At 42.9% G+C, this 22,903-nt stretch overlaps 1 protein-coding gene across 4 annotated transcripts in view; it reads right to left on the bottom strand.

Annotated features, from left to right (window-relative positions):
- The window catches only part of LOC141783772 (voltage-gated delayed rectifier potassium channel KCNH5), a 178,619-nt gene that overhangs the window by 140,550 nt on the left and 15,166 nt on the right, over nucleotides 1-22,903 (bottom strand). For 3 of the 4 annotated variants that reach the window (XR_012597354.1, XM_074661259.1, XM_074661261.1), the window contains exons 1-4: nucleotides 22,237-22,501; nucleotides 12,853-12,976; nucleotides 7,916-8,022; nucleotides 3,737-3,865 (exon numbers count right to left, since the gene is read on the bottom strand). Coding sequence is in view for 3 of the 4 variants with exons in the window: in XM_074661259.1 (XP_074517360.1) it covers nucleotides 3,737-3,865; nucleotides 7,916-8,022; nucleotides 12,853-12,976; nucleotides 22,237-22,309 (433 nt within the window). In the remaining variant the exon portion in view is untranslated. Of the gene's footprint in view, nucleotides 1-3,736; nucleotides 3,866-7,915; nucleotides 8,023-12,852; nucleotides 12,977-22,236; nucleotides 22,502-22,903 lie in introns of those variants that run through there. The other variant, XM_074661260.1, reaches the window with a different exon arrangement.

Genomic DNA, 22,903 nt, shown 5'->3' with positions numbered 1-22,903 from the left:
CAGTACTCGTGGCACATTCTGATCAGCCGTCTACCTGAAATGATGTCTCGCCTGAGGCTGAAGACACCGCCATCTGTGAAGCTTTTACAGGTGCTGACAAAGCAAACAATGAACACTGACAGTCTGTGAGAAAACAACAACGTGATGTTCATTTCAATAGTTTTGCTTCTGCTCCACTTTCTTTTCTTTCTTTGTTTCTACAGTAATGATGCCGACGCTATTTACTGGTCTCGCTCTGCTGCCGGTAGTCTAACAGTAATAACCACAACCAGTGGCCACGCACGCAGATAATGGTATTCAATTTAAAATGTTGCGAAATCCCTGAAAAGGCACCTGTTAGGTAAACTGGGGGAAGATGAGGGAAATAAATGCGTCGGCAACAATACAGAATGTATTTTAAGGACAGTGAAATGACGGGGTAATTTTGAGGGGCATGAACACGCAGGCTCACAGGGTGCAGATACAGTTAAAATAGTTATTTTAAGCCGAGGATGGACATCTTCAGCAGATCTCTCGGCTGATGCTGACGCGCTGTGGCGTGCTGAGCCGCCGGAGCAGCCAGAGACGAAGCCGAGAGCAAAGTTTCGGCCTGCATCACGAGCGAACTCAGCTGCCGACGCCTGCAGCAGCGAATCTCCCTCCCTTCCTTCTTCCTCACAAACGGCCTCTCCCACCCCGCTGATCACCAGGCGGGTTAAACTGCAGCTAGTAGAACGCCTCACTGACACACTGCATCCTCACTGCGGCCTCTAACACGCCGTATACTGTACTGAAATACACCGCATTCAGTCTGGCTGGCAGCACATCAGTCAAACCCCCAACTTGGTGCCAATGTGATTTCTGTTTTAAGAGGTCTCTCCATTACTGGGTATATGACTACAATAAAAAGCAATCTGTTTAATAGTGCAGTAAACTTTTCATTTTCAACAATATGTCAGAGACTCTCACGATAAATGAATCAGAAGCCACGCTGGGAACTGAAACAGCTCTTACCAATATTCAACCTTTTAAATCAACCTGTTCTCATGGGAAGGGAAGGCGCTTGAATGACAGAAAGGCACAAGTGTCCGACCCGTTCTCATTCCCAGGCTGTCAAATACCGACACTTTGCCGCGGCCGTCGGTGTCAGATAGGTATGAGACGCACCGGGCTTTCCATTAACTACAATGTAAACCCATCTGCGACAATATTAAACACTCAGGGAAAGTCCCACATGTCTACTTCCTCTAACTTCTCCAAGGTGGTCTCTAGCTCTCCCGTCAGCTCCGTTCTCTTTATCCATCCATGGTCAGCTCCATCGGGGCCGTTTCAATGCAGAGAACATGAATGTCAGTATCTGGGTGCTCTACAGTTGTAGCGTCGGCCCACTTGACCACAGAGATGAGAGCGACGGCCGGCTCGACCGCAGCGTTACTGCGATACGATAACGTTTCCTGCTAACTTTTTCGGACATTTTTTCGGATATTTTGCAGACATTTTTCTGCCTTTTTATCACATTTTTTCCACACATTTCAGCCTTTTTTAAGCCTTTTTTTGGAAATATTTCAGAAGTTTTCCAGACTTGTATGCAGACACTTATCAGCCTTTTTTCTGACATATTTCGGACTTTTGTTTGAACATATTTCTGCCTTTTTTGCCCTTTTTTCTGACATATTTTGCCTTTTTTTGGCCATATTAGGGACATACTTTGTCATTTTTTCTGCCTTTTATCCACGCTGACCCTCCAACATTTTGTACTTCATTGTTTCTGCTCGCTGCGGTTTGTTTTGGTTGACGGATACGGAACGGATATGACGTCACGTCACTAAGACTACAACAATAAAAGCGGTAACTTCCTTCTACCTCCACAAAGACTCAAATGAAGCGAACTGTGGCTCTGAACCCGGCAGACCTAAATCTGAAGTTTGTCACATCATCAACAGAAGCTGCAGCTAACCGGCGAAGACGTCAACGCACCGATGTGACAATACTAGTTCCACTCAAGCTCTAATTGCATGTTCAACCCATGTTATTTGCGTGTCACTGAGCACACATAATGAATGAATAAACAAATCACACGACAACTCTGCAGGTCGGGGGGGGGGGGGGTTGTGTGTAACTCACTGCATGTGTGCACATGTGCTTACATACTGTATGTGTGTGTGTGTGCATTAAAAAGGGGGAAGGGTGAAGGGTGAGGGATCCTTGTCAAAGGGCAAAGACACCCGCTCAGCGGCGCCGACAACGACTCCCAGGGCGGGAAGCTGACACTGTGCATCAGTCAGGGCACAGAGTCAGAGGACAACACCATCCACCCACATCTCCTGTGATTCCTGACAGCGTCCCAACCTCCTCAAACGCAACCTGACAGCTCGAGACGCTCCCCGCATCGCAGGGAAACTAGACTTGACTCGCTCTTTTTCATCCAGCCGCAGCTTGGGATGAAATACAGAAGGGGAGGAGGACGAAAGAAAGCTAAAAGAAATGTCTTCTCAGTGGGAGAGAAAGGACAGGAGAGGGAGAAGAAGGAGAAAGAAGAAGAAGAGAAGAACAACTGAAACAGAAGAGAAGATGAAGGAGATGATAAAGGGGATAGGAGACGAAGAAGGGGAGTGAAATCAACAAGAAGGGAATAAAAAGACGGGATGATACAAAGCCAGAGCGTGAAGATATATTATACTATATCAGACAAGAGAGAGGAGGAGGAGGAGGAGGAGGAGGAGGAGGAGGAGGAGGAGGAGGAGGAGGAGAATCTGGAGAAATAAAAAGAAATAATAAGCTGAGAAGAGAAAGAGAAAGGTGAGGACAGTCTACAGCCATGCTAGCTGACGTATCACAAATACGTTTGTAATAGGGCTGTTAAAGTTAACGCGATAATAACGCCTTAAAGCTAATTTTAACGCCACTAATTTCTTTAATGCACTAACGCAACTTGCGATTTTTAGGTTTTAAAGTTAGAGTGAAGATACTGTCATCATATGAAACTATAAAACCTGATGAATCCATCGGTACCAACCATGTCATACTTGACAAATCTCCCTTTAAGGTACATTTTGAACAGATTGAGATTGACAGCCCTAGACAGAAACCAAAGTATTGGATGAATTAAAAAGTCAAAGGATCACCAACGTTACAAATCATCCCGAGGGGAGTATGCATTTCTCTACCAAATTTCATGTCAATCCATCCAATATTTGTTACGATATTTCACTAAAACACAGACATGACAACCTCTCGGTGGCACTAGAGGGAAAGTCAGATTCATCCTCTGTGGACCACGAGGAGGAGATGAATAAATAAAAAGCCAGAGAATGAAAACATCAGGGAGGAAGAAGACGAGAGAGGAAGAAAAGGAGTTGAAGGAGGAGGAGGAGGATGAAGACATGTAATTATATGACCCATCAGAAGCCAACTGGCATTACATTACATTACATTACTGAGGCATCCAGCCATGTACTCATTTGGTCCCCACTCACACATTTTGTCACATCTTCCCCCGTACTGCTCCCTCGCTCTCCTGTAACTCTTTACTATCTAATAAAACAGAGACACACCATGAAAATCATCTTCTCTGGTGGCTCGCCGCACTGAGCTGCACATCATGTCTCTTTCCCTTTTTAAATTCCACTGTGAATTATCCAATAATAAAAACAGACATCCCCCCCAAAAAATAATCTTCTGAAATACAGTTTGTTGTTTGTGCAGAGATGCTTTTTTGGGGAGTAAAAGCAGCAGCCTGCTGCAGAGAAACACTCACCTTTAGTGGTTTCGTCTTCAATAGGCTGCTTGAAGAGAGTGATGTCCTTAAACGTGCAGAGGAACAGAACCACCTTGTCGTTCTCGTTCCTGATGGGGGCAACTTGCATGTAGAACCACACTGGACTTCCTGTGAAGACATCAGGAAAGATCTTAATTAGGTTTTGATTAGTCTATCGGTGGAGGCTGGTCCATAGCGGCACAGGAAGATGCTCCTCCTATTTTTTTGAGAGGCAGATCAAAATATAAAAAAGAGTAATTGGTTGAATCATTACCAAATCTTAGTATCGTTTATAAAATATTCTTTCTCTCTTCTTTGGAGAAGGAGGACGGCAGGTCCTCGTCCTCCCTCAGGGCGGGACATCTTATATCAAATCAATGCATTTCATTTTTGTCATGCCGATCTGTGATTGACCAAAACACGTCAAATGGAAGCTGCCTATCTGGCCCACAATACAGCCCTTCAGACATGGTGTCACACTAGCCAACTCCAAATCAATGTGGCCAAGACAAAAGAATTAATCATGTGCTGCACAAAACAACATCTGAACACAGAGCCAGTTTCACTTGATGGCCAACATGTTGAAACTGTGGAACACTTTAAATACCTCGGGAGTGTTTTAACCTTTCACCTTCCTGCCCGGTAAGGTCACCTAAACCGTAGATATAAGAATAAACTGTCTCGGATTGTGTCAATGGCAGGCAAAATAGTTGGTAAACCCCAAAAGCCCTCGACTCAGGAAGAAAGCGAGGAGCATCCTGGCAGATAGCGATAAGGTAATTGTGGGAATGAAGGTTATTGTTCTTCTACGTTTTCTTCAATTTCTTCTTCTATTTCTTCCGTACGTTTTTATTTTTTTTTAAAGGGACTGTTTGTAAATTTTTAAGCGTATAAATGTACCGGGTCGGGACACATATGTGCTCGCGTGTGGCCGGCGTCCCCGCTCCTCTGCCTGCCTGCCTTCACTCAGACAGCGCGCGCGTTCTCGCGTACTCGCTCCACCTCTAGACGTGAACGCGCGCTCACTCCACACTGCAGAAGTTAGTTTAGCTCTCAGAATATCTAGTGAATGTACAGTGGACGTTTGTGCAGAAATAACTGCTGCAGCTCCTCCAGACCAACAGAGGTTTCCCGTGTCTTGTGAAGTGACGGGGCTCCGCAGAGAGAAACGTTACCGTCTTGTTACCGACCGGGTGCCGGTGTCTCCCTGTTCACTACGGCTGCGGGCGGAGGGAGACGAGTTTCTCGCTGCGGAGCCCCGCTGCCTCAGCCTGCGCTGAGGCAGGAGAAGCAAACAAAGTATAAGCATTGATTCATGGAGAGACCTTCGTCTGGTCTCTAACATTACTGCCAAGCAGCTGAAATATAGAGTGATATTGTGCTTTTAGCTGACGTGTGTCGCCTCACTGTGTTGAGTGATGCTCCTTCATGTCTACGTAGAGCGAGCACAAGCACGAGCAACAGGACGCTGACTTTCGCCGATTTCACGGCCACAGGTGTTGCTGTTAAGAAGCATTTCTGAAAGTTACAAATAGTCCCTTTAAGTGAACTTTATTCTGTCACTTTTCCAGCATAAGCACACTGCGTACTCAAAATGTGCTCAGACTTACTGTGTCGTTGTGAATTGGGACCCCTATTTATCATGAATCATGTTAAATTAACTGTTAGATGACATTTTGAGGTGAACATAATGAACAACGAGCTGTTCCAGAGCAGATCATTTTGTACTTACAGCACAACTACGTCACCTGTTGTACCCAATAATCCTCATAAAAGAACAATTTGATCCTCCTCCTCCTCACTGTCCATGAACACAAGGTTAATTATGGGTCATCACTTTTAGGGGAACTCACTGTTCTTTCTGCGCACTAGAACTTCGAACGCGCTCAGGTTTTTGTGACTTTATTGCCTCCTCGCAGCCTTTCAGGAGAGCCACCTTTAACGTCGTAATTTTCTGTTCGTAGTCATCGTCCATCTCGTTTATATACCCAGCCTCCATAAGGGCCCCGTTCTCCTGATTTGTCAGCAAATTTGAGCCATTTTAGAATTGATCTTTTCATATTTTACAGTTCCTCCCTCCCCGCCGCCTCGCGTTCTGCTCTCATACTGTAGTAGATGATCACTCCTGGGAGACGGGAACATTCGGGACTATTTTTGTCTGCACACTTTGTCCATTGTGCTGCTCACCAACGCTGCTGGTTTAGGATTTACTGCTCACTCTGCTCACTCTGCTGCTGCTGCTGCTCTATCACACTGACTGGACACAAGAAGCTATTTCTCTACCTTCTTCTTGGCCTGTTCAAGTTTTATTTCATCCATATTTTTTTACTTCATTTACATTAGGATTTATTAAATCATTCATCATTTTCCCTATAAAGGTTTCATCTGACCTCCATCCATCCATCCATCCATCCATTATCCGGCATATAATATTAGCAGTGGTTTAAACTCAGCCGTCCTCTAACATATATGAATAATACAAATTATAGTTTGAACAAGGTGCTTTTGGGCGAGGAAAAACTGTCATGGCCATTTTCAAAGGGGTCCCTTGACCTCTGACCTCCAGATATGTGAATGAAAATGGGTTCTATAGGTACCCACGAGTCTCCCACGAGTGTATTTGAATATTTCTGCATACTGGGGTCCCTAAACAGTCTTGAATTACATAAATTGGGTATCACTGTAAAGCTGAGACTCTTGTGGATCCAATGAGCCCAACTGTATTCATGTGTGATGATGTTAGTGAGACCATTATTTGAAACTTGACCTCACTGTATAAAATGACCTGTGGTGACCTCTAGGATAATCACAGCCTCATGAAACTTTACAGCCACAAACTAGAGACCTAGAGCATTCAGAGGATGGATGGATCAGACTAGAGACCTAGAGCATTCAGAGGATGGATGGATCAGACTAGAGACCTAGAGCATTCAGAGGATGGATGGATCAGACTAGAGACCTAGAGCATTCAGAGGATGGATGGATCAGACTAGAGACCTAGAGCATTCAGAGGATGGATGGATCAGAATAGAGACCAAGAGCATTCAGAGGATGGATGGATCAAACTAGAGACCTAGAGCATTCAGAGGATAGATGGATCAAACTAGAGACCTAGAGCATTCAGAGGATGGATGGATCAGACTAGAGACCTAGAGCATTCAGAAGATGGATGGATCAGACTAGAGACCTAGAGCATTCAGAGGATGGATGGATCAGACTAGAGACCTAGAGACCAGTTTATACAACAGAAGTGCTCGCCATCCAATCGCCCGAAAATGCAATTCTTGCAGAAATCTCCAAAATGTCAAAAGTTTTTGATCCCAAATCACAGCATAGCTTTTTCTATGGTGTTCTTCAAGGTCTTGGTGTCTTAATGTGGAATTTTTGAGGGATTATTGATCATTTTTATCAATTCTCCAGTGGTAAAAAATGGTTAAATTTAGCACCAAATCTGTGTAACAAATGGTATCAACCCAAAAAATTGTTGCAACAATTTATGAGACATAATGGAGCATTGGGATGACCATCACAAACTTATATCATTATTCATTTCTGATCTATGACTAGAACAACTTGACACAGTGCTGAGCAGCATCTCAAATTAATCTTCAGGTTCCCAGCTTTCAGATGATGTTCACCACTTCTATGTGACATCTACTGTTGACTATTTATCTACACCTGAACATCCCCTCCTACTTCCCTAAAAAGAGAGGGCAGAATGGGAAAGGGTTAAAATAATAATGTAGACACAAGAGAGAAGTTAAAATAAGCTTTGCTCAGAAACTGCAGAGAGAAACGAGCCATTTGTCTGAATAGGTCTCTTCTCTACCCGTTCTCATTCCCAACTCATCACATTCGAACGCTTCGTCAGGTCCCCTTGACGCCGCTTTTTAAGGCGCTGGGTACCCCTTCAGCATCATTTTTTAGCGCGTTTCGGGGGATCTATTAGCAGAAATTGAATATCATCTTATACATCTCATATAATCTATACAATATAAGGATTCAGTTGGTTGCACTCTGCAACCACACCACCTGATGGCACCAAATCCTACACACTGTCCCTTTAAGGAAATCACTCAACAGATTATTTGATAATGAAAATGGTGGTTAGTTGCAGCCTTCACTTTGTATCCTCGTGTGAAGTGACGGTGTGAAGTGATGGATCAAGTGAGCACTCACTGTTCTTTCTGTACAGCAGGATCTCGAAGCAGTTGGACTCGTAGTTGTCGAACGTCTGTCTGACTTTGTCGATGGTCTTCTTGTCCGTCAGTTCTCCGTACATAAAACTGGAGAAGGAAACAGACGATATGAGAAACAGATCAATACAGAGCTGACCCTTTAACCTCTGTCCCTGTGTTACAGTAGATCACACGTGTTTGTTAACGGCATTGTCTATCTGTTATCTGACCATAATGAAGCGCTCCATTAGGTTTTATGTTTGGTTGTTTTAGAGTGAATTGGTGCAGCAGCATAAATTGTGCTCACAGTGAAGGATCGTGGATTGGTTTCTGATTGGTGCAGCCTGCATTTCCTGGCATGGTTGTAATTATTCCTTAAAGGGCTGAAGACATTTTAATCTGTGCTAATATAATTAGTCTGAGTGATTACTTTCTTTCCCAACAGCCGCAGTGTCTTCAAGGACTAACACATACACACAGAGAAAGAAAGAGGTGCAAATAAATACCGTTGCAATATGTTTTCTTCGTGTAGATCACAAACAACAAACACAGAGGTTTTATAGATATATCTCCCAGTGTTTTATCACCAGGCACCATCTGGAAAAAGCCTGTCATTATTCTCTCTGCTAATGTAACCAGCCTCATGTGGCTGCAGCTCGCATGGGTGTTTTAAAAATGGATGAGGGATCCAAACACGGCTGCCCTTTCAGTGCCGTCACATTTGATCTCCCAAGTGCAAAAATACCAAAAAAAGTTCCTCCCACTTCAAGGGGTGCCCAAAACGCAGATACAAAACTAGGGCTGTGTATTGGCAAGAATCTGGTGATACGATACGTACCGTGATACAGAGGTTACCATTCAATATATTGTGATATAACCAGCCACTTTATTAGGCACACCTGTTCAATTGCTTGTTAACACAAATAGCTAATCAGCCAATCACATGGCAGCAACTCAATGCATTACGTCATCTAGACGTGGTGAAGACGACTTGCTGAAGTTCAAACCGAGCATCAGAATGGGGAAGAAAGGGGATTTAAGTGACTTTGAACGTGGCATGGTTGTTGGTGCCAGACGGGCTGGTCTGAGTATTAAACTGCTGATCTACTGGGATTTTCACGCACAACCATCTCTAGGGTTTACAGAGAATGGTCCCAACAAGAGAACATATCCAGTGAGCGGGGGTTGTGTGGACGGAAATGCCTTGTTGATGTCAGAGGTCAGAGGTCAGAGGAGAATGGGCAGAGTGGTTGGAGATGATAGAAAGGCAATAGTAACTCAAATAACCACTCGTTACAACCAAGGTATGCAGAATACCATCTCTGAACGCACAACACGTCCAACCTTGAAGCAGATGAAGACCACCCGGTACTAACAAGGTGTACCTAATAAAGTGGCCGGTGAGTGTATATAAGAACACGCCACCATATGCATAAAATCTGAATAAAAAAACTTTTTATGCAATCAGAACTCTGAACATTGGATAAAAACAGGTTCGGAATTCTTGTTTAATTTTGTTGATATATTAGAGTCAAAGGTTCTTACAGAGGGAATTTTCTCTTTTTATCACTCCATAAATCACAAAATACTACAAATGAAGAGGAACGCAGATGCCTTATTCAATAAAGAGACTTTAACCCCGCTGATTACTACATCGATTTATAGCAGCACAGACTGCAATTACAGCAGAGAGACGAAGAAACGGGTTCGTCTTATCTCAAATATCCTCCAGCTCAGATGCTCACAGGTTGAGAGGAAAGCCCGGCAGAGCCCCGCAGAGAGACGATGATCAAACTAGAATGATAATCGTCTTCCTGCTTGAACTTGCACAGTTTTATCCCACATTTAAATTTCTAAATATTAACAGTAAATTTGGGTATTTTGGGACACTAGGCAAGCAAGAGGGCTCATCTTTAATGAATATCAGCTGCTGCCTGTAGCGTCTAAACCGTAGCGGTGGTCCCTCGTCACACGTTATCTACGGAGTTGTGAGCAGTTCAACCAAAGACTCATTTCCCCTTCAAATCTTCTCAGATTGTTTTGAGGCCCAAAGAGGTAAAACCAATACATATTTTATTAAAAAAAAAAAAAAAAAGATTAGAAGAAAACGTGTGCAGAATAATGTTTTCCTTCTTTCCTATCACATTAATCATCTCGTAGCCCCTCAGATTCAACTTGTGACCCATTTTATTCAACCTTTATTTCACCAGGAGTAAAATAAATCTCTTTTTCCAGAGCGTCCTGGTCAACACAGGCAGGCAGCAGCAAAACACGGTGGCAGATATAAAAACAAACAAAACTACAGAACTATAAATCATATAGACATGTAAATATAAATGAAAAGACATTCCTCAACATTCAAAACAATTACAGCCGGGCGCCTGGGTTAGCTCAGTTTGTAGAGCGGGCGTCCATGTATCAAGGCTTGGTCCTGACCGCGGCAGCCCGGGTTCGAATCCGGCCTGTGGCCCTTTCCGCATCCACTCTCTCTCTCCCCCCTTTCCAAGACTCTATCCACTGTCCTCTCAATAAAAATGGAAAATGCCTGAAAAACAACTACAGCCAGATATTGTATTTTGCAACTGACTCCAAGCTGAGGGCACAGCATACTTAAACACCCTTTTATCCAGTTCAGTCCTGGCTTTAGGGACAGTTAGTAAGACAATAACATCTTGTTCTTTTTTGTAGGATGTACATTAGATCTGTAAGATGGAAGGAGACGAAGAACAGCCTCATAAATAAGAATATGCCAATGGTTAAGTCCTTGGTTGAAAGGAAATCCTCCGCGATGACGTAGTGAACACGGAGCCAACTCCTAACGCCCCTATGGCGCTCTATGTTGTCTTCCCACACAGAGCAGACTTTAAATGATTATTTTCATATCATGATCATATTGTGTACAGATTGTTGTTTTCATTAGGGCTGTCAATTGATTCAATTATCTAATCGTGATTAATCGCAGACATTTTTTATCTGTTCAAAATGTACCTTAAAGGGAGATTTGTCCAGTATTTAATACTCTTATCAACATGGGAGTGGACAAATATGCTGCTTTATGCAAATGTATGTATATATTTATTATAGGAAATCAGTTAACACAAATCAATGACAGATATTGATCCAGAAACCCTCACAGGTACTGCATTTAGCATAAAACAATATGCTCAAATCATAACATGGCAAACTGCAGCCCAACAGACAACAACAGCTGTCAGTGTGTCAGTGTGCTGACTTCACTATGACTTGCCCTAAACTGCATGTGATTATCATAAAGTGGGCATGTCTGTAAAGGGGAGACTCGTGGGTACCCATAGAACCCATTTACATTCACTGATCTGGAGGTCAGAGGTCAAGGGACCCCTTTGAAAACAGCCATGCCAGTTTTTCCTCGTCAAAATTTAGCATAAGTTTGGAGCGTTATTTAATCTCCTTCATGACAAGCTAGTATGACATGGATGGTACCGATGGATTCATCAGGTTTTATAGTTTCATATGATGTAGTATCTTCACTCTAGCTTTAAAACTGAGCTTGCTACAACCTCCAAAATATGATTCTGTTAATGTGTTAAAGAGCTTTGTAGCGTTAAAACAAATTAACGTTAACGTGTTATTATCAATATTAATTGACAGCCCCAGTTTAAATGCATAAAATAGCAGAGAGAGTCCTGGCCTTCTATGTCTGTTGGGAATGGGAACCACCAGTTTATAGCATCATCTGTTTTTCCCTTTGCACTACAGTGCATGTGACCTGCTGTAACCTTTGTCTCATTATGTGAATTGTCAATACGTCTGCACCAAAAGTCATAGTACCGCAGCCGAAAGATCACAAATGTCACTGGGCCCCATTAACGAGCCTCCGTCTTCTAACACTTTGGCAGCAGCCTGTGAGTTTAAGCTCTAAGTGGGCTCTTCTGTCCTCTCGGTGTCATATCTGAGTGGACTGTCGGTCTCAGTGTCCTCCTCCGCCCAGAGCAGCAGGGGAGTGGACGAATAAATCTCAGCGTGTCCCCTGTTCTCTCTTAAGCTCGGCATCTGAGGGAGCCGTTTTAGCCTCCGGGCTAGTCAAGGCCGTCACCTCCGGTCAGATCTGAACGGCGCCGGAGGAGAGGAGTCGTCCTTTGGAGTCAAATTTTAAAAACGTCCTGACTGACAGGCGAGCAAGACACCGTCCTCGAGCTGGACCGGGCAGAGCTCCCCTGGCAGCGCGAAATTGGATTCATTTCAGCCTCTCACTGAGCGCCGTGCCATCGCTCCCTCTCTCTTTTAGAGCCGGTGGAGATGCCAGATAGCTTTTTTATTTTTTTGTTACAGTGTGACTCTGCTGAGCTCCACACTTTTCTTGCATATTATAAAGTAGCTTTGAAGCAGTAAATGAAGTTAGTATCATGTAAACAGCTCTCCGGAGCAGCACCGAGGGGTTCTAATGATCACTACGGCGGGACAGAAGCAGGAAGGTACAAAAGATTGTCACTTCTTGGTCTTTTCACTCGCTCTCTCTTTCACACTGTGCTTTAATAATGGATGAAACTGAATAAAAAAAAGGACATATTCAGTGATTTCTGCAGGATAAATGGAGCACTTTAAAAAGGACATGATGACTCATGGCTACTCTTGGTGTGGTTTTAACTCATAAAGTAAAAATATTTCGGTTTTTTTATTAGTTCTGCTTTAAATGAAGCATTTAAAGCATTAAAAACACATAAACCCAGGAGTTAAATAAGACTACTATAGATTCAGTAGGATGCACATGAAAATGATTGCATATTTAGTTACGCTGTGAGGGCAATTATAATAAAGCAACAAGACTAAAGAGTCATTATCGCTCCATTACACTGAAAATAAAATTGCTTTGCAATGCATTAAACAACGATAATTGTGCATATTTATAATGATTAAATGTTCAGCAATAACACAAAATATAACCACAAAATGTTTTACCTGCATGTGCTGCTCTTCTGCATGACTTCAGCTCTGTGGAAGCCAGACAGCTTGCAGAATCCGTCATTGCTGTAAACTACAGGCCACTCCACGATCTGGGCGTTTCCCAGGAGGAAGCTGGTTTCTGATGGACGGACAGGAGGACAGAGAGACAGCGCGTTAGCATCAAATATGAAAAACAGATAAAAGGCTGCAAAGCTTCTTAACCTCTGGAGAAATTGTATAAAGATACGTTAGACTGGTCTAAGCAGAGGTGGAAGAAGTAATTAAAACCTTACTTAAAGGGACTATTTGTAACTTTCAGAAATGCTTGTTAACAGCGACACCTGTGGCCGTGAAATCAACGAAAGTCAGCGTCGGGCTCGCGCTTCTGCTCGCTCTAAAATACCTGAAAGAGCATCGCTCAAAACAGTGAGGCGACACACGTCAGCTAAAAGCACAATATCACTCTATATTTCAGCTGCTTGGCAGTAATGTTAGCTGACCAGACCAAGGTCTCTCCATGAACATGATTTAGATCTGATCCAAGTGTTCGCTTTTCCTGTCTCAGTGCAGGCTGAGGCAGCAGGGCTTTGCAGCGTGTCTCTCTGCTCTCTCCGCCCGCAGCCGGAGAGAGCAGAGAGACACCGGCACCCGGTCGGTAACGAGACTACAACGTTTCTCTCTGCGGAGCCTCGTTACTTCACAAGACACGGGAAACCTCTGTTGGTCTGGAGGAGCTGCAGCAGTTATTTCTGCACAAACGTCCACTGAACATTCACTAGATATTCTCAGAGCTACTAACTCTTCTGCAGTGTGGAGTGAGCGCGCGTTCACGTCTAGAGGTGGAGCGAGCTGAGCGAGAACGCGAGCGCTGTCTGAGTGAAGGCGAGCAGGCAGAGGAGACGAGGCTCCGGCCACACGCGAGCGCGCATATGCGAGCGCGCCTGTGTCCCGACCCGCTACATTTATACGCTTAAAAAGTTACAAACAGTCCCTTTAAGTGTCAATGTTTTCCTATTATCTATCTGATGTTTCTGGATTAAGATTACTGCTGCATTAATGTGTATATTGCATTTTAACTCCTTTATATCCTGTTGGCTAGTTTAATCTACAGCAATGCATCATGGTCTATAAGATCATCACGTTTGTAGCGTCTCTGTCCGGTGAGAACCACGTGCTGTATACAGTGTGTATCTAAAGAGTCAGATAAACAGCCTGTTTCCAGCTTCGTGTCGATGCATTTTCCAGCAGATCCAAGAGGCTTTTTAAAGAGTTTATTTAGCTTCAGTAGGAGGAGGATTTTCCCAACACAACAGGTAAAGCTTGGCGTTGCATGAACGCGTTATTATGGCATTAACTTTGACAGCTCTACTTACAACATGACCTCAGTGACCTCTTAATCAAAACTGATGATAAGCCAAGCATACATAACTAACATCCAGGCTGCAATAAACCCAAATGATCCTCTACAATAAGCTTTTCGCTGTGTGACAACACCATCACAGGTAGAGACGGCCTCAACAAACTCTCCTTTCGGTGCGTTTAAGGACACTCAGACATTCACGTGTTGACAGTCAGCTGCTGTATAATGAAACCCCAGAAGACTCCAGCGACTGACTGTGAAGTCTCAGATGTTGTCCTTGAAATCACCAACAAGAAGAAAAGAACACAAACACGGACAACAATTATGTGAATTGCCAAGCCTTGTTCCTAAAAATACTTCCTGCAGGTGAGTTATTCCACAAGCGCTGAACACACCAACAAAGAAGACTTTTCAAAGCACTTCCTGTTCTAGTTTCATTACTGCTAACACAAAAGGGGTCCACTGTAACGGATGGATTCCCTACAGTACCACAGGTAAAGTTCAACTTGCTAGTTATATATAGCAAACAGACAACGAACTGAGACCCCAGCGGCTCCTTGAAAGGTCAGAAAACCATCACCTGCTTTTAAAAGATGGTCTGCAGCGTATACAAACGGTAAATGCAATTTGTAATTAATGAGCTAAAACTGACGATAAAGTCCTTCAACTCCTGCCAAATCTGCTGTACTCTTCTTCGTTAGAGCCAAAAAGAAAAATAGTTGGCTGGTAAAAGAGGAAAATTTAGGGATGAAAAGACGGGATGCAACAGCTCACAAGCGTGCAGTATGTGTTTACAGCGGGAAGGAAGGAAACCGCATTTAGACTCTGAAAAGACACTAAAACGTCTGCAGTAGCATGAATTGTTGAAGGTGTGTCAGCAGCTCTGTCTGGCAGCTTTTACAGACTGATGAGTAAAAACCCTCCAACAGCACTCCATTGATTTCACTGGGCAGCCATCTGATGATATATAAAAACTATAATAAAAGATTTTCTAGCTGTAGTCAGGGGAAAATCTCACAGAGTGTATCTGATGCTTAATAAAATAACAAAATCGGTTCTGCATATCAGTCTAACACCTTCCAATAATGACCACACGAATACTGGGAAAAACACATATGGTATTTCAGACCCGGCGAGTCTATTCTAAGCGTGCACACTGACCTTTTATTTAATGTTAATTAACTTGCATGAAGGTGTAACAGGAGGCTGACAGGATGACAGCGAGAAGCCGCAGATTGAAGAGACTGGTTTACTCATTTTCACCTGAAAAACCATCTGGATTTTTTAGACTAATTTCCACCTGGATTTTATGTTTCAGTGCTCTCACGAGTTTCTGTCTTTTCTGCTGCAAGAAAACTTTGTTCACTGCAGTTTACAGTGACGTCCTCCTGTGATGAGGACGAATCTTAAAGTGCTTCCAGTAATGAAAAATATAAAGAAATGACGCAGCCAACGTGAGCCATTGGCTGCGGTTAGCAGAAGGCTAAACTAATAGCAGTGAAAATGTTGTTTTTGAAAGGCTAAATGCCAACAAATATGGATTGAAGCAGAATATTTTGTTAGATTTTGCTACCAAGTAACAAAAAAATATCTTTTTATATAGTTTTATACACTGATTTTTGTATGAATTATCCAGCAAGTGTGTTATTATGATTTTAAAAATCTAATTTGGACAACCTCAGAGCAGACAAATCCTGGTGCACCCCCTGTGATCTTTTGGCGTGCCTACCGCCAACTACTATATGTAATACACTGACTATAAGTTCCTCATACAACCACACTTCAAACAATCCAAACTATCCCTTTAACCTCGTTATCCCTATAGAGTGCTGGAAGGTGTGGTTCGCCTAGACAGACATACCCAAAATAAATCAAGAATAGCTCCACAACTAGCAGGTCTATCTGCATGATCTTGGTCTCTATGGATAGATAAGACCTCAGAGAATTCACCCCCAGTGTCAGTAACATTGTGACTGTTACTATGCCTGCGTAAATCGTAATGAACCAAAGGAAAAATCGCCTCGCCTAAAAATGTTTTCTAGATTAGACAGCAGATAACACCATTATAGCAATGATGTCATACACAGAGACGCCACTGAATTCATTCAGCAACTCCTCGACTACAACTGTGCCAAAGCAGATATAAATAACACAAAGCACATAGATTCTACAAAGGTTTTAGTCAGAATAGGACCAGGCGGACTCTCCATTTCTCTAAAGTGTGCCAAATGGGTTTTCTACCTCTTGAAAGGGAATATGGCTCTAAAATACTACTGATATCCACTACAGGAGGCTCTGTGCACACAATGGAGCCTTTGGCTATGACATTTACCCTGTGCATCATCACAATCTACCATTGTGCACATTATAAAATAAACTAAATTGTACAATTTTGACTCCAAATGGAGTAGTTTTATTATAATAATGAAATTTGATCAAGGAAACCTGAGATAATAACAAATGAAATCAATAACAATGTAAATAAGATAACAAAAAATAATCCAAAGTCAAGTATGTACATTCAATATAAAAACAATCAAAAATATTATAAAGTAAAAATACAATTTCTGGTGCGAACCCAGTAGCGCGTTCGTCGGGTAGAAGAGGTTAAGTAACGGTATGACCTTTCCTCTAGCGCCACCCACAGGACTAACTTTACATTCTCTGTCCCTCTAGAAAGTTGTTTCTCTATATTTAATCCCTCCAACGGTTTTGTTTCAAACAGACATTAAATCAAACTTGTTGGTGTGAAATGTTGTTTTCAGAATAATTCACACAAGACCACAGTGCATTATGGGTAAGCTATTAACACAGAACAATATCAGCCTCATCTGCTCTCCGCCTCAGTTTCCAAACAATTACTTAAAGGGACTGTTTGTAACTTTTTAAGCATATAAATGTACCGGGTCGGGACACATGCGCGCTCGCATATGCGCGTTCGCGTGTAGCCGCTGCCTCTCCTACTCTGCCTGCTCGCCTTCACTCAGACAGCGCGCGCGTTCTCGCTCAGCTCGCTCCACCTCTAGACGTGAACACGCGCTCACTCCACACTGCAGAAGAGTTAGTAGCTCTGAGAATATCTAGTGAATGTACAGGGGACGTTTGTGCAGAAATAACTGCTGCAGCTCCTCCAGACCAACAGAGGTTTCCCGTGTCTTGTGAAGTGACGGGGCTCCGCAGAGAGACACGTTATTGTCTCGTTACCGACCGGGTGCCGGTGTCTCCCTGCTCTCTCCGGCTGCTAAAAGTTAAAAGTCAGTCTGCACTGAGGCAGGAAAAGCCAACACTAGGATCAGATCTAAATCATGATTCATGGAGAGACCTTCGTCTGGTCAGCTAACATTACTGCCAAGCAGCTGAAATATAGAGTGATATTGTGGTTTTAGCTGACGTGTGCCGCCTCACTGTGTTGAGCGATGCTCGTTCAGGTATATTTAGAGCGAGCAAGCGCGAGCAACAGGACGCTGACTTTCGTTGATTTCACGGCCACAGGTGTCGCTGTTAAGAAGCATTTCTGAAAGTTACAAATACTCCCTTTAATGAGGTATTTTTCTGCACCAAAAGGAACAATAGTTGGTTAAATTAATCCCCGTCTTGTTTTAAACCTCCTGTGTGCCCTTTGGTGTTAAAGAGCTGACTAAGACTTAACACAACACACACAAAAAAAACAGAATCATCTTGACCTTTTCTGCTCTCCTCTTTCATCACAACCAATTACTTAGCTGAACCGAGGTTTCGACCAGTCGGGCCGCCTGAAGGCCGACAGCAACAGAAGCAGAAACAGAGTTCAGACCGTCGGGGGACTCAAACTCTTATTACTAGATTATTTAGCAGCTCTCATTCAACGTAAGAGGCTACATGAGACCTTTTAACTCCAGGTCTAATCATTCACAGCTAAAATGAAAAAGACCCAGGTGAAACAAAGAGAAAACATGTTTCTGCTGCAGCAATCAGACAAACCTCCATCCACCGTTAGAAAAACTGTCCCACTAACACACTCAGGAAATATTCACTCTGACTGACGTCTACTTTAACACATGCAGCTCAAACTGAACTCATAAAATGAACACTTAAGGGAGATTTGTCAAGTATTTAATACTCTTATCAACATGGGAGTGGACAAATATGCTGCTTTATGCAAACGTATGTATATATGTATTATTAGAAATCAATTAACAACACAAAACAATGACAGATATTGATCCAGAAACCCTCACAGGTACTGCATTTAGCATAAAACAATATGCTCCAATCATAACATGGCAAACTGCAGCCCAACAGGCAACAACAGCTGTCAGTGTGTCAGTGTGCTGACTTGACTATGACTTGCCCCAAACTGCATGTGATTATCATAAAGTGGGCATGTCTGTAAAGGGGAGACTCGTGGGTACCCATAGAACCCATTTACATTCACTGATCTGAAGGTCAAAGGTCAAGGGACCCCTTTGAAAATGGACATTTCCTCGCCAAAGTTTAGCGCAAGTTTGGATTATTTAGCTTTCCGTCCAACAAGCTAGTCTGACATGGTTGGTACCGATGGATTCATCAGGTTTTCTAGTTTCATATGATACCAGTATCTTCACTCTATCTTTAAAACTGAGCCCACTACAACCTAAACATCACAAGTTGCGTTAAAGAAATTAGTGGCGTTAAAACGATTTTGTGTTAACTCGTTATTATTGCGTTAACTTTGACAGCCCTCAACGAAAAGTTTAGAGCCTGACAAGTAGAACTAATACTGCCTTCAAATGGAACTTGAGATGGTGTATTTTCAGTTTGAGCTCAGTTTGAACTGCTGTTAACAACAATCCATCAAACTCAACTTTAAAAAGATGCCAAATTTGAAATTCAGAGCATAAATAGTGTCTCCACACGGCTCTCAACCCAATCTAGCAGCTAACGGTGCTAACCAACACGTTCTCATCACAAACTCATCACATACCGCCGCTTTGTGACGCCCCGAGGTCTAGACGGAGCTCCTGAGGCAATGCTACTTTCAAACTATGCTAGCTTTCCAACATCGTTGGCTTTTTGCCTTTATAGGATAACGAGTGATAGTTCTGAAAGGGAACATGGAAGAGAAAGCAGAGCTAAAAAGAAAAAACATTTTGTCCCTAAAATCATTGAATAATCGTGATCTCAGTATTGATCGTGATCTCAGTATTGATCGTGATTATCATGTTGGTCATAATTGTGCAGCCAGAACGGAGACACAGTTTCTAAAGTACCTCATACATATCTTTGGGATTTCTCTACTGGAATTTCTGGTTTCTCATCGGCCCACACACGCACGGTTACTCAAGAATGATCTAAGAGACAATGAACCCTTTGGGCACAGATATGTAAAAGGCTCCCCACACGCCATTTATAGTAACGAGACCCAAGTCCCACAGCATCATTACACAGAAGGGGAGAGGAGAAAGGGCAGAAGGGAAGAAGAAGAAATGAAGGAGGAGGGGCTCTGCAGTTTGGAAAGACACACAGCCTTGTAACTGATGTCTAACCACTGTAGATATCATCCATGTTGTCCCAGAGATTCCTAAAACTTAAAGGGACTGTTTGTAACTTTGTAAGCGTATAAATCTACCGAGTCGGTTTCCCATGCGCGCTCGTATATGCGTGCTGTCGTGTGGCTACGCTGTTCAGACAAGACTCCAACACAAACTACACAGAGGCACCTAAACCTCTTGGTTGTATCTAGTGAAGCCCGTCTGTTAAACAGTGTTGGCCGCGGTTGGAGGACGCGGGGGAGACCGTAGCTTTGGTCTCCAGGACCGGAGTCTCTGCTGTACTCCTCTGCCTGCCTTCACTCACACACCGCGCTCGTTCTCGCTCCACCTCTCACATGCATGCTGCTCACTCCACACTGCAGAAGAGTTAGTTTAGCTCTGAGAATATCTAGTGAATGTTCAGTGGACGTTTGTGCAGAAATAACTGCTGCAGCTCCTCCAGACCAACAGAGGTTTCCCGTGTCTTGTGAAGTGACGGGGCTCCGCAGAGAGAAACGTTATCGTCTCCAACCAAAGTCCCGGAGGCTGAAGCAGGAAGAGAAACGTTATCGTCTCTGACCGGATGCCGGTGTCTCCCTCCCACCGCGGTCGGGAGGCTGAGGCAGGAAAAGCCAACACTAGGATCAGCATTGATTCATGGAGAGACCTTGGTCTGGTCAGCTAACATTACTGCCAAACAGCTGAAATATAGAGTGATGTTGTGCTTTTAGCTGACGTGTGTCTCCTCACTGTGTTGAGATGCTCGTTCATGTCTATGTAGAGCGAGCACAAGCGCCAGCAACAGGACGCTGACTTTAGTTGACTTAACGGCATTTCTGATTCTTACAAACAGTCCCTTTAAAAGCTGCAGCATCTGATCTGAGAGCAGCTCTTCACATCCATTCCAGCTAATTACTTGTGTGACTTCTCAGGTAGAAAATATAACAGACACCAATGGATCTCCAATTAGCGCTGAAACTCCCTCAAGAGATGAGCACAACAGTCCCGTGTCTGTCCCCTGTGTCTGTCTGTCTGTCTGTCTGTCCTGGAGACACACAAACACCGCGACAGACAGACAGACAGACAGACAGGCACTCTGCTGGCTGCACCGCCTCTCAGCCACAACACGCACTTTCATTCCGACCAATTAACTTCTCTGTGGAGATCCAGGAACCTCATCAGAGGAGAGATGGAGAGAGCGCTTAATTCTCGGTGCCAAGTCCGGCGCACTTCATAGCGCAGATGGAGACTAAAACATATACTGTACCCTGATACTGATACCTTAAACATGCACTATCTGCCTTTAAACATGCACTATCTGCCTTTAAACATGCACTATCTGCTTTTAAACATGCACTATCTGCATTTAAACATGCACTACCTGCAACCATCTTGGACTCTAACCACTGGCGCACTTGACACCATACATCCTATACACCACTTTATAGACTGCTCATGCATATGTACATATTACATTTATGTATTGACGGACTGCACACACTATGTTCACCCATTCACTCTGTATCTTTTATATCTCTATTATTGTTTTTATAATGTTTGTATACCTTTACCTCTCCTGTGTTTCACTCTGTTTGCTGCTTTGACACCTGAATTTCTCTCCGGGGATTAATAAAGGTTCTTATCTTATCTTATCTGATAAAAGGAGGAGTAATACTGGACACATTGCGATGATGAATAACGTTGCATCTATTTATTAGTTACAGTATTAGTTAGATAATGATGGAGCTCAACATTAAGGTGGTTTATCCCTCCTCTACTAAATAATAATAATAATCATATTTGGATGACATGGCTCATCAGCTTTATTGGCTGAGTCAGTGTTTATTAACTTAATGAGCAAAATAAACTTTTAATCCTCAATTTAAAATGCTGTTTTTAGTCTGGAGACGTGATTTAATCCGGTAAAGTGGTGCGTAAACTGGGACTCCCAGTGGAACCAGTGTTATGCAAATGAAAATAAAACTCTACAGATGATGTAATTCCAGTACTTTAACGCTTTACAGTGTCTGTATTCTGAATAGGATCAGACAATACTCTGCTTCATTAACTCTGTAAGATGTTAACTTATGTCTTTTTGATAATTTAGTTTGATGCATATATCCATTCTTGAGATTCTTGTTTTCTTAAATCAGTGAAGACGATCTGTAGAAGCACTTTATGTTTTGTTTTGTTTTCCTTTCACTACTTATGTTTTTTGTATTTGCTTGTCTCCATTTTTGCCCTTAGTTCCCAGTATTGTCTGTTTTTTGTTGATATATATAAAAAAAAAAATTATGCACATCCCACAGAAGTCTGCATCACTGACATGCACATGCTTCCTAATAAAACATATTTGAAACATAAGAGCCTCAGAAAGGTGGTGAACTCCATCCATGGAGGAGAAATGCAGGTATGGGGTTTATCCTCCACCAAACCTCCGTGGTGGTGTAAAAAGACGCACAGTATTCCATCAGAGTCCAGGTCCAAAACCCCAGAAACTAGCCTCTCTCCAGATCCCCACTCCCATGCATCCTCTCTTCTCGGACTCACCACTTGATCTCCGGACGATGTTCTCCAGGAAAGTGTTCTGCGGCGCCACCAGCCCTCTCTTTCCCCCGGGCATCCTCGGTCTGTGTCGGTGGCTCTGCTGCTCGGAGGTCGGTTCTTGTGTCTCTTGCTCTCAGTCGGATGGAGACCGATGGAGACGCTCATTGTAACCGTGCGCTCTGGCTGCTCGGAGCGCACTGAGCGGAGCGCTGAGGAGCAGAAGCGGAGTCCAGCTGCCCGACGGAGGAGCTCCAGGACGCATGCGTGTCTGCTGCTGCTCAGCTCCTCTAAATAACCACCATACGAGATGTTCAATGTTATAAAATCATCTGTGTGATGAAATAAAGAAATAAAACATTTTATCTGTCTTAAAAAAGCCTAATATATATAATAGATATACAAATATAAAATATCCATAATTTTAGTTAGTATATCAGGGTTTTTTATAGTTTGTTTTTCATAAAACTGCATTCAGTGTTTTCTATCTCCAGTTAGGTTACTTATTATTACCTACATGACACCACTTTCTTAATAATAATATTTGATGATGCATTAATAAGATCAACTTTTGGGTTGCCAGGTTGTGGAAAACAGTCAATAAATAAATACCCACTAATAAATAATTATAAAAATAAATACATAAATGTAAAAATTTTAATTTGTGGTTTTA

The sequence above is a fragment of the Sebastes fasciatus genome, chromosome 15 (assembly GCF_043250625.1).
Source record: "Sebastes fasciatus isolate fSebFas1 chromosome 15, fSebFas1.pri, whole genome shotgun sequence".
In the NCBI taxonomy this organism is placed as follows: domain Eukaryota; kingdom Metazoa; phylum Chordata; class Actinopteri; order Perciformes; family Sebastidae; genus Sebastes; species Sebastes fasciatus.
The sequence above is the reverse complement of the archived record's forward strand: the minus strand, read 5'-3'. Positions and strand labels throughout refer to the sequence as shown.